The sequence below is a fragment of the Staurois parvus genome, unplaced genomic scaffold, assembly GCF_062004578.1.
Source record: "Staurois parvus isolate SC_StPar_1 unplaced genomic scaffold, SC_StPar_1.0 ptg000068l, whole genome shotgun sequence".
In the NCBI taxonomy this organism is placed as follows: Eukaryota; Metazoa; Chordata; class Amphibia; order Anura; family Ranidae; genus Staurois; species Staurois parvus.
In genome coordinates, this window is record NW_028317864.1 from 9133429 (window position 1) to 9149309 (window position 15881).

The window sequence follows — 15881 nt, forward strand, 5'->3', positions numbered from 1 at the left end:
AAAGCTCACCACACGTTAGTCTGGTTCCACAATCTCCAATATGGTGGCCATACATACTTTGATAAATGATCAAGTTTTATTTTTCAATCAATTTCTTCCAATAGGAATAATTGATCTATAGCCGGCAACCCATGTGAAGTTGATTTCAAGAAGTAATTAAAGTATAACTAAAACCTTTTTTCTTTCATTTTGGATAGCGTAAGGGAGAGTTATATCCTCTGTCATGTTGTTTTTGAGTTTTTTGCCATCTGTGTCCCTTTAGGGAGATTTCCCTGCACTTCCTGTCCTTAGTGAGGGAATCCCTGATTGTCACTAGTGTCCACATGGGAAAACTTCCGCTTTTTATTTGAAGTCATTGAATGCATCTTTATTTTCACCACATCATCTCATAATCTGATCAAACAAAATATGATCGTATTGATGATCAAAGTGTCTCAGGGCCGCCAATTGATATAAAATGATTGATAATTTTCTGCCCTGGGTGATCCACTCAGTGTGATTGAATCCACTTGCAAATGCAGATAAAATCAATTGTAAGGGAAGTTATGGCTATTTGATTTTTTTTTTTGCAGATTTAATCATTAGATCAAATCATGTATGGCCACCATTAGATCTACCAACAACTTGGTGTAGCAAGAGCCTGTCTGGGTACAAATTGAGCGGATAGATTGGGCATGTCTTCATTTTACAACATTTATGACAATCAAAAGCTAATTGTATAAAGATTGCATGGTCAGACTGTAACATGTATGGTGGCCCTTAGGCCGCATTCACACCTATTGGCTTCTTTGTGCTTTTGTGTGCATTTTTTGCACAATATGCAAAGGGAACCCCTTTCATTTCATTGGGCTGCCCTGCACATGACAAAGTAGCTCATGTAGCTTTCTGGCACGTTCAGTTCTGCACTTTTTTTTCCTGCACATTCTGCTGCATTTCTTGCTGCATTAAAGTAGTTCTAAAGGTTGGCTGAAGGATTTTTACCTTCATGCATTCTATATATGAAGGTAAAAAACCTTAAATGCTCAGCCCCCTCTCTTATATTTACCTGAGCCTGATCTCGATCCAGCAAATGTGCCCCAGAACAGTGGCTTTCCCAGCTCTCTCCCTCCTCATTGGCTAAGACACAGCAGCGGAAGCTATTGGCTTCCACTGCTGTCAATCACAGCCAGTGAGGAGGGATCAAGGGAGGGGGTGTTTGAGCTCCACTCTGTGTGTCTATGGACACACAAAGTTGGCTCAGGAGTAAGCAGAATTTACTTGCTATGGAGGCAACTCACCAAGGGGGAGGGGCCGGGAGTGTAAGAAGAGGAAGTTTGGGGTGGTTCTGGGCAAAACCATTGCACAGAGCAGGTGAGTATGACATGATTGTTTAAAAAAACAAAAACAAAACAAAAACATAGTATACTTTAACAACAAATGGCACCACAAACAAGACACATGTTTCTAGCGTGTTTCGTAAATGTGCGCAAAAATGAATACTTTTGTGTGTGTTTACTGATTCTCAGATGTGAATGGAGCCTTGGTCAGTTGACCTTTTGTCTTTTCATAACAATTTTGTAATCGGGAATGGTGTTTCTTTGAATAGTCCAGCAACTACAGCAGTAATGATTGGCAGTTGAAAGTGTTGTTTAGGTTTGACCTGATATTATATGTTTTTTGGTAAATCTAAAGCAAAAATCTCAAGAAAATTGTATAATGTATAGGCTGAATGATTGGCAGTTGAAAGTGTTGTTTAGGTTTGACCTCATATTATATGGTTTTTGGTAAATCTAAAGCAAAAATCTCAAGAAAATTGTTAGGCTGGCCATACACTATACAATTTTCTTGAGAATTTAGATTTACCAAAAACCATATAATAGGAGGTCAAACCTAAACAACACTTTCAATTGGATCCAATTAGGCAGACCCTTGAAAGTAAATCTAAGTGAAATTGGGCAGAAATTAGACAGAAAATTGTAAGAAAATTGTATAGTGTATGACAAGCCTTAGGCCATACAATTTTCTGTCCAATTTCTTCCCAATTTCCTTTAGATTTACCTTCAACTGTGTAGTGCAAGAGCCTGCCTAATTGGATACAACTGAAAGTGTTGTTAGGTTTGACCACCTATTATATGGTTTTTGGTAAATCTAAAGTAAAAATCTCAAGAAAATTGATTAATGTATGGCCAGCCTAACTATGAGGCCCCCCTTTTTTTCTTGTTTTCAATTCACCCATCCTGTTACTATACATCTTTCTGTAAGTTGTATTTTACAAATTACTCTGGGCTGTTGAACATATCTACATTTGTATAGGTGAATGGAATTTTGTTGTTTACATTATTGTTTATATTGCAGTCAAAGATATTTAATAAAACAATTCTGGAAAATAAAAGGTGGAGAAAGGCTTCTTATGAGCATAAAATAATTGCAAATGTCACCATTTTATTCTCCAGGGCCTTTGCTTTCAGACAATATATATTTGGGGATTCTAAGCAATTTTCCATTAAAAAAAAAAAATGCTTATTTTAACCCCTTCATGCCGACGTCACACAAATATGAGATTCCGTGGGGCCACATATTTGCGCACCTCTCTTTGTGCTGGGAGCATAGTGCGCTCCCAGCACAAAGACTGGGGTGTCACTGAGAGCCCCGGGTCCCGTTCTATTGATCGGGACCCAGAACTCCCAATTCCACGTCAAATGATTGCTGTGATAGCCTCTGATTGGCACAGTGATCAGTCGCTGTGAAGCCCGCCACCCTTGGTTTTTTTTTTCTCTCTGAATGGAGGAGAGAGATACATTGTATCTCTCTATCTCCTTGCAGAGAGAAAAAAAAACTTTGTATCTGAAAAAAAAAGATTAAATATTAAATAAAATAAAACATAAAGAAAAAAATACCCAGATCAAGGTTTGATCTAGTTCAGGGTTAGTGTTTGGGTCAGAATCAAAGGTCAGATTTAAAAAAAAAAAAATTTTTAAATTGGTGTCAGTGTCTGTTTTAGGTAAAAAAACAAAATGCGCAGTATTGTTTCTGGGCTGTAGTACAGGTACAAACAACAAATAACATACACATGGTATCGCTGCGATCGTCTAGAGCTGGAGAATTTATTTTGGGTTGTTCTTTGGTGGTAGGTTATGGCAGTAATAAGAAACACAGCTAAATTAAAAAAAAAAAAATGTTTACTATTTTGGGCCAGTTTTCCTTTGATAATTAAAAAAAAATCAGGAGCTATCCATTACCATTTACCACCAAATGAAAGCCCAATTTGAAAAAAAACGCGGTATAATTCACCTGGATGTACAAAGTGGTTGTGATGATATGTACGGTTTACTAACACATGTCAAAGTTGCAAAATTTTATTTAGGCTTTAAGATTTGTTTTACCCTTAAGGTGTGAAGGGGTTAATGCAGCAATGGGCAAACTATGGCCCGGCGGACCTTTTAATCCGGCCCGTGGAGCGTGATGCTGCCAGGATGTGTGTAGGTGGGGCAGCGTGACGAACGTGAGGGGAGGGGAGCTAGGCTCCTCTCACAGTCCGCCCTGAAGACCGGAACGGCACGGGAACACGGCGAGAGGAACGCGCGGAGCAAAGGTAAGTGAATGAATTAATATGGGGGGATGAATTACTATATGGGGGGATGAATTACTATATGGGGGGATGAATTACTATATGGGGGGATGAATTACTATATGGGGGATGAATTACTATATGGGGGATGAATTACTATGGGGGATGAATTACTATATGGGGGATGAATTACTATATGGGGGATGAATTACTATATGGGGGATGAATTACTATGGGGGATGAATTACTATATGGGGGATGAATTACTATGCGGGATGAATTACTATATGGGGGATGAATTACTATATGGGGGATGAATTACTATATGGGGGATGAATTACTATGGGGGATGAATTACTGTATGGGGGATGAATTACTATATGGGGGATGAATTACTATGGGGGATGAATTACTGTATGGGGGATGAATTACTATGGGGGATGAATTACTATATGGGGGATTAATTACTATGCTTACTATGGGGGAATATTACTATACTTACTATGGATGACACATACACATCATTCATCTACTCTTGGTCCGGCCCCCGGGTCTAATATATGAACCCATTGCGGCCCTCAAGTCAAAAAGTTTGCCCACCCCTGGGTTAATGTGTATGCCAAAAATTGCCCCAGACAGCAAGTGGTAAAAGGAGGTCATGTGACCGGATGTGTAGAATGTACGTTTATTTTACTTTAGTATATGATTCTGATGATGATACAGGATTGTTGTGATAGGTCAGATCTCAAGTGCCTCTCACATAAGCTGGGTTGTGATTTGCTGTAATTGAGGCATCCAGCAAGGTTGTGAGTACATGTAAGATCCAATACTGTCTCAGCATGTCATAGGGGTTGTCAGAGACATGGAAATGATACAATGTGATTCTTTATTTTGCAGGAACAGGTCTGAAGAATGTGTCCGCTTCCCCTACTAGAATAAGAAAGATGTGACCGTGCCGGTACCGGAACACTTTCTGCTCTCTTGAAAATGAGATTTAGCCGCCAGATTCTGGTTTCGGGGGTATCCTTGGCATTTGGTGCTGTGTTGGGTACAGGGCTGACTAAATGGAGACTACAAGACAAGTCTGGATCTGATTCCCTATATCCAATCGTACAGGCGGCATCGGAGGTGTCCCTCCCCCCTGTTTCTGGCATCACTCGATTTGGATTGCCAGGCTTCAGCCAGGTAAGAGTCGCCAGTCCCACGTCCTCAGCTATGACCCCAGACTGCGTGGCCCAACGTGGGTTCTAGAACAACTGAACGGTGAGCGCATACAGGGCGCAGCTGACCGGCAGAGCTGTGACTTCAGAGAAGATGAATCTGTACATCCTTATCACCGGGCCACAAACTCCGACTACAAGAGAAGTGGATATGATCGGGGACACTTGGCGGCAGCAGCCAATCATAAGTGGAGCCAGCAAGCCATGGATGAAACTTTCATACTCAGTAATGTCTACCCGCAGGTCAGTGATGTTACTCATCAAACATTGGCTTACATTGATTGTCCGTTATGGTTTACTGCACTTATCAAGGGGCAAATGCCCTTTGGGCCTATATTTAAATGGTAACTTTCTTCTTTTAATGCTCATTGGGGGACTTATTAGACCGTAGGAATATACACTCACCGGCCACTTTATTAGGTACACCTGTTCAATTGCTTGGTAACACAAATTGCTAATCAGCCAATCACATGGCAGCAGCTCAATGCATTTAGGTGTCTAAACGTGGTGAAGACAACTTGCTGACGTTCAAACCGAGTATCAATATGGGGAAGAAAGGTGATTTAAGTGACTTTGAACATGGCATGGTTGTTGGTGCCAGATGGGCTGGTCTGAGTATTTCACATACTTTTGATCTACTGGGATTTTCATGCACAAACATCTCTTGGGTTTACGGAGAATGGTCTGAAAAAGAGAAATTATCCAGTTGTGTAAACAAAAACACCTTGTTGAGGTCAGAGGAGAATGGGCAGACTGGTTCGAGATGATAGAAAAACTGTAACTCAAATAACCACTTGTTACAACCAAAGTATGCAGAATACCATCTCTGAACGCACAGCACGTCGAACCTTGAAGCAGATGGGATACCGCAGCAGAAGATCACACCGAGTGCCACTCCTGTCAGCTAAGAACAGGAAACAGAGGCTAAAATTCACATAGGCTCACACAGAAGATTGGAAAAACATTGCGGATCTAATAAGTCTCGATTTCCCTAGAGCTGGTTGTGTGTAAACATCCCGTAGACCAGCAGTTTCTGAAATACTCAGACCAACCCGTCTGACAACAACAACCATGCCTTGTTTAAAGTCACTTAAATCCCCTTTCTTCCTCATTCTGATACTTGCTTTGAACTTCAGCAAGTTGTCTTCACCACGTCTAGATGCCTAAATGTATTGAGTTGCTGCCATGTGATTGGCTGATTAGCAATTTGTGTTACCAAGCAATTGAACAGGTGTACCTAATAAAGTGGCCGGCGAGTGTATGCCTTCCCCTAAGACAGGGGTCTGCAACCTTTAAGACATAAAGAGCCACTTGGACCCGTTTCCGAGAGGGAAAAAAAGACTGGGAGCCGCAAAACCATTGCAACATTTAAAACAAATCCGACACCTGCATATATTGCAAAAAGCGCTCTGGTCATGAAGGGGGTTTAAGGGCCCAGTAAGCAAAGGGTTAATCAGGGCCACAGTGTATCGTCATAATCACAATCATAGCCTTAGGTCAGTGGTGGGCAACCTTTTCAACTGAGCCAAATCTCGCCAAAACCACGATTAAAATTTATTTTGAGAGCCACATTTTTAAAACTGAAAATACATCCCCCACATAGTAATTCATCCCCCACATAGTAATTCATCCCCCCTATAGTAATTCATCCCCCATAGTAATTCATCCCCCATATAGTAATTCATCCCCCATATAGTAATTTATCCCCCATATAGTAATCCATCCCCCATATAGTAATCCATCCCCCATATAGTAATTCATCCCCCCATATAGTAATTCATCCCCCCATATTAATTCATTCACTTACCTTTGCTCCGCGCGTTCCTCTCGCCGTGTTCCCGCGCAGTTCTGGTCTTCAGGGCGGACTGTGAGAGGAGAGGAGTTCGTCACGCTGCCCCGCCTACATCCTGACAGCCAATGTTTGCCACGCTCCGCGGGCCGGATTATAAGGTCCGCCGGGCCGTAGTTTGCCCATTGCTAGGCTAGCTGCAGAGTCCTGACTTTTGGGGCGGCCGCCCGAGAGGAGGGAGGGGAGCGGGCGCCCGGCACACAGAAGAGCCGCATTAACCTCCCTGGCGGTATGATTCCTTCCGATTTTTTGTGCTGAAAGCGGTACCATTTTTTCGCATGGAAATAGTTTTTTATTGTAGGCTGTAATTTTTAGGAAAATTTCCCCACAAATCATTATCACTCAATTCTGCAAGTGGTTCTGATTTACTATCGCTGTTCTCTAGCCGGTCTAAAACCGCTTTTGACCTAAAGGGACGCTTTTTGGACGCCATGGACTTTTCTAAGTTTCCAGGCAGAAAGAACAGACAAAATGCAGGCAGGGCACAGGACAAAGCACTAGGGACAAAATGTATGTGAAATGGGATGAAACAGCAATGTTTTACTATTGAAAAAAAAAAAAAGACATTTTTTAAATTTTTTAAATTTCGTACGTCCCGACGTCCCGGGGACCGGAACACAGAAGCCGGATGCCGGCATCGGCCGGAGGAGATGGCCGGGGACGCTGCAGGGGACACATCGCGGGAACGAAGGACAAGGTAAGTGCTGCAGGGACCCCCAGAGCAGCGCCGCATGGTAAGCCTGAGTGTAGCTCGTGGTATAGAAATTCTACCACGAGCTACACTCGGGAAAACCGCCAGGGAGGTTAAAAGAGCCGCGGCTTGCCGACCACTGAGCTACGGCAACCCTATTGCCTGTCACCTGGTGGGCAGTGTGCTCCGGAGCCGCAGCAAAGGTGAAAAAGAGCCGCATGCGGCTCTGGAGCCGCGGGTTGCCGACACCCGCCCTAAGAGGTTGGACAGAAATTAGAATGGAATGCTCCTACTGTAGGCTTTACCCACCCATTCCTAGCGGTCCGGTTTAGCTTGGTGTCCTAGGATGTAGGATGCCTGACCCTAGGTTCACAACTAAGCTTTTTCTGCAGCATTTTGCAGAAACACAGTACAGTCCATTTAACATGATTTCCTATAGGACAGGTTCACATCTGCGCGTTTTCACCCGGTGCGTTTTTTGGAAAGGGTCAGGGACTTTTTAGAACGCAGTTGCGTTTTTGGTTCTATATACCCAAATGGAAACGATGCAGAAAAGCATGTATTGCATTTTTGCTGCTTTTTTTATGCTTTTTGCGTTTTTACATCGGCCTAGCAACAAGCAAAAAAAAAAATGCATCAAGAGCGTGGCAAAAAATGCATAAAAAAAAGCAGGCGCAAAAATGCAGAAACAGCTCAAGCGCATCCTGCATAGGTGTGAACCTAGCTTTAGTGTTTCTTTTCATTCTACTAAAAAGTTTTCTGAAAATTTCTTTGCATTATTTTCTGCTTCCAGTCAAAGCTTTACTGCCCATTTTTTTTTTTTTGTTTTTTTGAAGTAGAGTATTTCTATGACATTTGGCCATGCATGTGGCCCCCAAACTCAGAGATTTACTGCTTGAGATATTCCACACTAGATGCCTTTTTTTTCCAACCAAGAGTGTCACTCCAGACTCTCAAAATCAGAGATTCGCTGACTATCTACTATGCTACACTGTCGTGGAGCCTTCCCTACATTCAAATGTTAATGTATCATTTATCTCTAGTATGAATCCAGCACCACAATACTATCCAGCATTTTATACTTGGCATTGGGCCCCTTTCACACTGCTCTGGATAAAAAGCTATGTGAATTTTTTTTAATGAATACACCCCTAAAAGTTAGATTAAGACCCCAAGGGGTTGTGGAAATTTTTGAAAAAACGACTTGTCCAGGGACTAAATCGGGGTCCCAGTCTACTTGTCCCTCATGACAATCTACTTGTTCCTCATGACAATCTACTTGTTCAGATAAAAAATAATAATTTTAACCGAAACCGTATTTAAATCAGAGGTGATTTTAGGAATGTCTGGGGCTTGTAAAAACAAAAGAGGCTTTATGGCGACTTAAACGTTTAATATTTTTACCATTGTGCTGTTTATCTCCTCCTCCCCTCCCTTCCTCTCTCCAGCACCACACCCGGGGACTAGCAGGGAGGGGAGAGACCTTGCAGTGTAATGAGCACTGATTAAGTGCTTGTCAGGAAAGGGGAGTGTCGGGCTCTCTTAATGCTCAGCAGAGGCGCATATGCTGAGCAAGTAAATGGGGCGCCGGCCCCAATGAGGGAAAAAAATAAAACTTTATTCCTTCAGGTTATTCTCGCACATGGAAGCACTTAGGTGCTCAGTACAGGTGTGTGCTGAGTAGCCAAATCAAGTCCAGTGTCCACTCTGTTAAAGGATAAGTTCACCTTAAAAAAAAAAAAAAAAAAAAAAAAAAAAAAAAGGCTTCTTTTTTGAAAGAGCATGGAAAGCATTGCACCAGTGATCAGCAAATTGCTGGTGCAATGCAGGACTCCTGCAGACTGTCAGTGTGAAACTGCTTGCCCATATGATGTATGAGCAGACAGATTAAACTGACAGGAAGAATCAATGAACTACCAGAGCACTCAACAGCGCCGTGGTAGTTACTTGAGAACTACAAGGCGATATCTGCAAAGGATGTCAGTACTCAAAGCTGATTCATTCACAGAACTCTGTGAATGAATAAGGTAGCCGTGTGGGTGGAGCCCCGCACAGCCGGGTTCCTTTCAGTAAGTGAGAGCTGGTATGGGGAGCGTCTCCCTTTACTGCTGTCACAGAAAGGGCTCGGATCACCGAGCCACTGCAGGAACATGTTACATGTTCCACTCTAAAAACAGATGGAACATGCAACAAACTTCAGTATCCTATATTTTCTATAGGCAACCTCTTATAGGTCATCAGTATAGTGTTACGGAGGAGTTCTGGTGCTAGAATTATGGATCCCATCTTGGCGGCGATATGTAACATGTATATCGCAATCAATGTTTTCATGTGTAGGCATCCTGGCATGAGCATTTATGTGTGTATAAGTGGGGATTGGGGGGGGGGGGTTATTTGCTTGGGGGTGTCTTTTAATTTTTTACATTTAAAGAAAAAAATGTTTTCATACTTTTTTTTTTTTTCCCATCACGTTGATGATTTTTGGTGACAGGTTCTCTTTATTGAGACATCCAGGGTCTAAAACCCTGGATGTCTCCTCTGTACTCCACTGAATGTAATGCAGTGCACATCGCACTGAATTACATTCTTTCCTCGGTCTTGATGGCTGGGAAATCTGTCAATGGAGACCCGGAAGTGGCATCATGTATGTCACTTCCAGGTCATGACAAGAAGGGGAGGAGAGCGGATGTGTCAGCTATCCTTCCTCCCTTCTACCCGTAGGCACCCGCTGAGCCAACCCTGGGGCAGAAGTGGAGCCTGGGAGACATAGTGGGTGATTGGGGGGTGCTACTATAGTGGGATGTGTGGAAGCAATCTGGCAGCAGTGCTGCCGCCCGAATGCTTCCACTTGACAAGTGAGCCCTGCTGCTTGCCCACAGCAGGGCTAAACATAAAAAAAAAAACTACCTGCCCGCCACTACGTGTCCTGGGCGTGGGGCAATAGGAATTGCACATCCTTACCCCTTTCACATGGCTAGTTTGTTGCAGCATCTGGATCTCTGCAGCAAGAATCTGCATATTCTTGCTGCAAGAATGACTGGGTTATGCGATCAGCATTGGCCGCTCAGCCCATTTAAACTAATGTAGAGATGAAATGTTAACAAAAGAATGCCGGCAAATATTGGTTGCTAAGGAGCGGGGCTGCTGCGTCCTTAACAACCAATGACATTTCAGCTGTCAGCGGGATACCCCTGCTGACAGCTGAAATGTAAACAAAAGAATACCGGCAATAGTTATCCATCCATTTGAGTGATCCTCAATGCTTTTTTTAGCTCCTGTGCTACATGAGGCAGAGAGCACTGTAAAGCCCTGTGGACAGAAGAGGCAGAGAGCTCGGCCCTCCCTCACTCTCTGCTCCTCTCTGTACCGGCAAGTCCTAAGCAAACAATGACTCTGCCTCATTATAACACAGGAGTTAACAGAGGATCACTCAGATCTGAATGTAGAGGAAGGAAAGCAGCTGCTGGGGGGGAGCACGCCCCACACCTCCTCCTGGCTCTCTCCCCTCCCTGCTGCTGTTACTACTATGGGGACAGAATTTGTGCTAGGAAGAGGGGAGATATGGGGGGGAGGCATGCGCTAGGTGGCAGAGATGCAGATAAGGGGGGTGGGGGTCTGAACCCCCCCCCCATCCCCCCGAGCACCCTGCCCAAATGCCCAGTTAGACCCTGCTACCCCCCATACTGCGTCACCCCCAATACTTTCTCATCCATCCCCAAAACTGCCTCGCCTACTCCCCCATACTTCCTCACCCACCACCTCACATTCCCCTCATTCTACTTCATCCACCTACCCTACCCCCCCCATACTGCCTCATCCACCATCACCACATCCCCCCCCCCCCACCTACACTACCCTCCATACTGCCTCATCCACCACATCCCCCTCCCCCTCATACTTCCTCACCCATCCTCCGGCCACCACCTCACATACCCCCTTATATTGCCTCACCCACCTACCACCTACAACCACCTCACTTACCCCTCATACTACCTCACACCCCTCCCCCACCACCACCTCACCTTCTCATGCTACCTCACCCATCCTCCCACCACCTCATCTACCCCCTTATATTGTCTCACCCATCACCCACCTACCCCCCACACCCACCTCCCCTGCCCCCTATACTGCCTCACCCACACTTGCTCAGCTACCCCCTCATACTGCCTCACCCCCCCCCCACCTCTCCCCCATACTGCCTTACCTACCCCTCATACTGCCTCACCCACCCTCCAACCCTCCCACCACCACCTCACCTGCCCCCCATCCCCAACCATCAATTCCACTTCACCTCCCCCCCCCCCCCCCATACCTCCTCAACCAGGGTGCCGGGGGGGGGGATGGTTGGTTTATGTAAAATCGCGTGGTTTTCTGTATGGCAAATAAAATATGCTGCCTTTTGCAGACACGTGTGGGTGCCATTAATCCTCTATAACCCTAATGTAACACTCCAGAGGTCCCTGCCAGCCATCCAGCAATCTCCAAATGATCCTCCCACCCCTGTCATCTTCAGCCCCCCCCAGCAATCCCAACCTTTTCCATCCCAACCACCCTAGCCCTCCCACTCCACAACCCCTACCACTCCCTACACTGTTTCCCCCCCCCCAAAAAAAAAGACCACCCCTCTACCTACTCTTCCTAGACAATAGGTATTGGTAATCTGTATTAGCAAATACTTAAAAAAATAAATAAATAAAAATCGGTACTCAGTGTTAAGAAAAAAAAAATGGTATTGGTGCATCCCTAGAAGGAACTACAGTATTCAAGCTATGGTCTCTGAGGAGAATACACGGCCAGACAGTAAAGTTGGACAAGAAGCTGTGTAACCTCTTCACGCCGGCCAAACGCAAATGTGCGGCCTCCCTGGGCCTAGACGCCGAGCGGCCGCACATCTGCGTTCTATTAAAAAAGAACATGTGCTGAGAGCGCACATCCTGCACACTCCCAGCACACGTCCGGTACTCACGGAAAGGTCCCGATCTCTTCTTTCGATCGGGACATTTCCCGATCATGTGACTGCCACCTAAACCCCGCCCCGCCTCCCGGCTTCTGAAACCCTTAAAGGGCCGGGAGGCACCGGCGCGAAGGGGTTAATCTTAAACTTAAAGGATTCTTCACTGTTACAGCAGTAAGGATGTAGAACTTACTCCATAGTTGGTGGTGTAAATAAATTCAACAAACGTAGATGTGTTGCATACACGCAGACACATTGAGGTTGAACTGGTGTCTATATTCAACTATGTAACCTAAAACTATTTAGAAGTAGTAGAATCCACTGTATTTGCAGGGGTTGCATTGAGATGATACGCTTACTTTAAATCAAGACACCTTATGTAGCTATTTTATCATTTTAAAGAACCAGTTCTATCGGACCTTGAAGTAATACTGATGTTCACTCTTTCAGAATCCAAATCTCAATCAGAGTGCCTGGAACAACCTGGAGCAATACTGTCGATCACTAACCAAGAGTAATAGGAATGTGTATGTGTGCACTGGTCCCCTATTCTTACCCAAGTAAGTCAAATGCATACAACTATACCTAAAGTAAACAGAAACATCCTAAGGTAAACCCAAGATGGAAACCTCAACTCCTTGGGGCCGAGCATACACAAATATGCGGCCTCTTGGCGGCTGGACCTTGGCACCAAGGGGCCACATATTTGCGGTCAAGAGCTTTCCGATTATGTGACCGCCATGACAGCCAATCACGGTGGTCACATGACCCTAAACCCTGCCCTCTGGCATCACAAACCCCTCAAAGGGCCAGGAGGTGTGGGCGCCAAGGGGTTAAAGTGGACCTTTACTTAAACATTATGTTCAATTTATGTTGACAGTTTTGCAGTAACAGAGATATTGAAGTACTTGCTTTTGCTTGAAAAAACAGTGCCCAAGCTTTTTTTTTTTTACATGTGTCATTCTAGAACACAGGTGTCAAACACAAGGCCCGCGGGCCGAATCCAGCCCTCCAGGCCATTTATTGTGGCCCTTGCACTTCTTCTGCAGCTACGGTACCTCCCTCATCTGTGCCTCCAACTTTTCTCTGAAGTCAGCAGCAGAGGACAGAATTCCTCTGCCAGATCTTGCACCTCTCAGTGCAGCTGTAGCACCCCTCATCTCTGATGTCAGCATGCAGTAGACTGGTTACTGTCTCCACCCCTCTTCTGGTCCTCCTCCAGACCCAGCACTTTCTGCTTCCCAGCTCTGCCCCCAAAGGAGATGCATGGTGATGTTAGGTAGGGTGGGGATTCTTGACATTAATGTATGGGGGGTGGGGTGCTCTAGTCTTACAGCTACAACTGGCCCTTTGAGAACAACCATAATGCTGAGACGGCCCGCGATGAATTGGAGTTTGACACACCTGTTCTAGAACATTAGTTGTACCACAACTTTTTTTTTTTTTGCTTAAAGTCTCTTACTGTTGTTATCAGGCTTCTTTTTTTGTCCTGTGAATGCTCCCTATCCTTTGTTTATACACCTCACCCCTATTAGTGAGCAGTGCTGCTGTTTTTCTAGTTACATGCTCGGCTCTATGCATACTACATTTCCCATAGAGCTGAAAGTGTCTCCACATAGATGTGTAGTCCATCTAGGGGGCAAGCAGGAAAAGGTGACTACATTCACATACACGGCCTGGAGAATAAACGTAGCCATCGTAGAATAGGAGGTATGAGAATAGCAGAGGTGAAACAATGTTAGAAATAGAGGATATATTCTACTTATATTTAAACATTTTTTAAATAAAAATTTGTTTAGTGTCACTTGGAGCCAGACAGATGGACAGAACCATGACCTGGGTGAGATGAAAGGCTGAAACTAACTTTGAAAGGAAGTTCTGGGCTTCCATACCACCTTGTCTTTGTGTAAGACCATAAAAGGTTCATTACAGGGTAGGACTGCCAGCTCAGACACATGCCCTCACAGAAGTGACAGAGTGGAAAGGGGAATATCCCGGATAGGTTCAGATGTGGGCTTTTTTGCGTGTCGGAAGAGCCAAATTCAAAGGTGGGGTGGTGACATCATGTTCTTCACCTCTTCCAAGTCAGAATGCTTTGCATTCATTCAGAAAATGCAAAGCATTCTCTGAATGGTGCCTATGCCAAGTGGCCAACCTCCAGTATTCACAAGGCATCAGGCTGGCTGCTCAGCACAGGACCCAGAAGCAAGTGGAGATCACTAGAATAGCAATGTCTACTTCCGTGATTTCCAGCTTCCAGTTGCATTGTCCTGGAATGGTATATGCATAGTTACATTGGTTCAAGCTGATTATTGTAACTACTTATATATCTCAATGCCTGGAATTATTCTATATCCAGTTACACTAGCATGCTGGAAGTAGGGAGGGCTGGGGTTTTTGTTTTTTTTGGTTTGCCAGAGTCCAATCCTGTAGTTGGGAGTATAACCTGCCAGTCTCTGAATTCCTGTGTTCCTCACTAGACAGGGAAGAAATAGATTTTTGCTCTTACCTATAGACTCATTCTCAACCATTTTTTCTTTTAGGATGGAAGCAGATGGTAAAATGTATGTCAAGTACCAAGTGATTGGTACCAACAATGTGGCTGTCCCAACACACTTCTTCAAAGTAGTTGTCCTGGAGAAATTCAGTGGGGAGATTGAACTTAGACCCTACGTTATGCCAAACTGTCCTGTAGATGAAAAGATCCCCCTGGAGCGCTTCTTGGTGCCCATAGAGAGTATTGAGCGAGGTGCCGGCTTGCTTTTTGTTCCAAACATTCTCAAGTCAACAAATAACTTAAAAGCCATCACTGCTGGTGGCAGATGACACCATCCTGATCTGTTATGTCAGCTTTCAGTGGACCCGTGCTTATGAGTGGACCCGTGCTGCATGGCAGCTTGCAATTATGGGCAAAGAGCAGGTTTACTTTAATGGTACCCACCACCCATGGCCTTTCCTTCCATTAAAAGCAAAAACAAGAGGCCCTGTGTATACTCATGTCTTGAAGTTTACAGAGGGCTATGGAATCTCTTCTCACCTCCATGTGACATCATTGGGTGACTGAGCAGCCAAACACTAGCATGGTTATGAAACAGGGGAGTGAGTCATATGCACCCTCATTCCTTATGTATTGAGAAGGTGATGGCGCTGAAATGGAAGGAAATTCTTGGTTTGTCCTGCATGGGCAAAGCACGTGTTCACTTTTAAACTATGGACTCCTGCTGCTTTTTACACTATGTACAGTATAAATGTGTATGATTATGTTTAATCATGGAGAAACTGTGGGTAAATGAATACTTGACGACTACATAAGCTGTCAGCACAAACCTTTTTGTATTAAGATCCCTCCCTCACTCTCTCAGCCTGGAACACCTGTACATATTACTGACTTTCTGAAAAGTCTCCATTTGTACAGCACTACATGCATGCTCTCTACCACCATGAAAGGTCTCTGAGGCACCAGACATCACAGTGTGGAATGGAGGTGAGGGGTGCACCTATTCTTTCCAATGAGGACGTGAACACTGTGGAAGGGACCCTAGGCAGCAAGGGAATGACCCAGACCCCCATATAAACCATGTTCACAGCTTCTGCTATGGATATATATAGTTAGTCTGGCT

The 15881-nt window shown here is 44.5% G+C and overlaps 1 protein-coding gene across 1 annotated transcript; it reads left to right on the top strand.

Annotated features, from left to right (window-relative positions):
* The first annotated feature begins 4302 nt into the window (after positions 1 to 4302).
* ENDOG (endonuclease G) lies at positions 4303 to 15601 on the top strand. The gene is given in 4 exon segments (XM_089669170.1): positions 4303 to 4730; positions 4733 to 5010; positions 12712 to 12821; positions 14805 to 15601. Coding segments are annotated over 4 exon segments (867 nt in total). The 5' UTR covers positions 4303 to 4534; the 3' UTR covers positions 15088 to 15601.
* Positions 15602 to 15881: the final 280 nt, after the last annotated feature.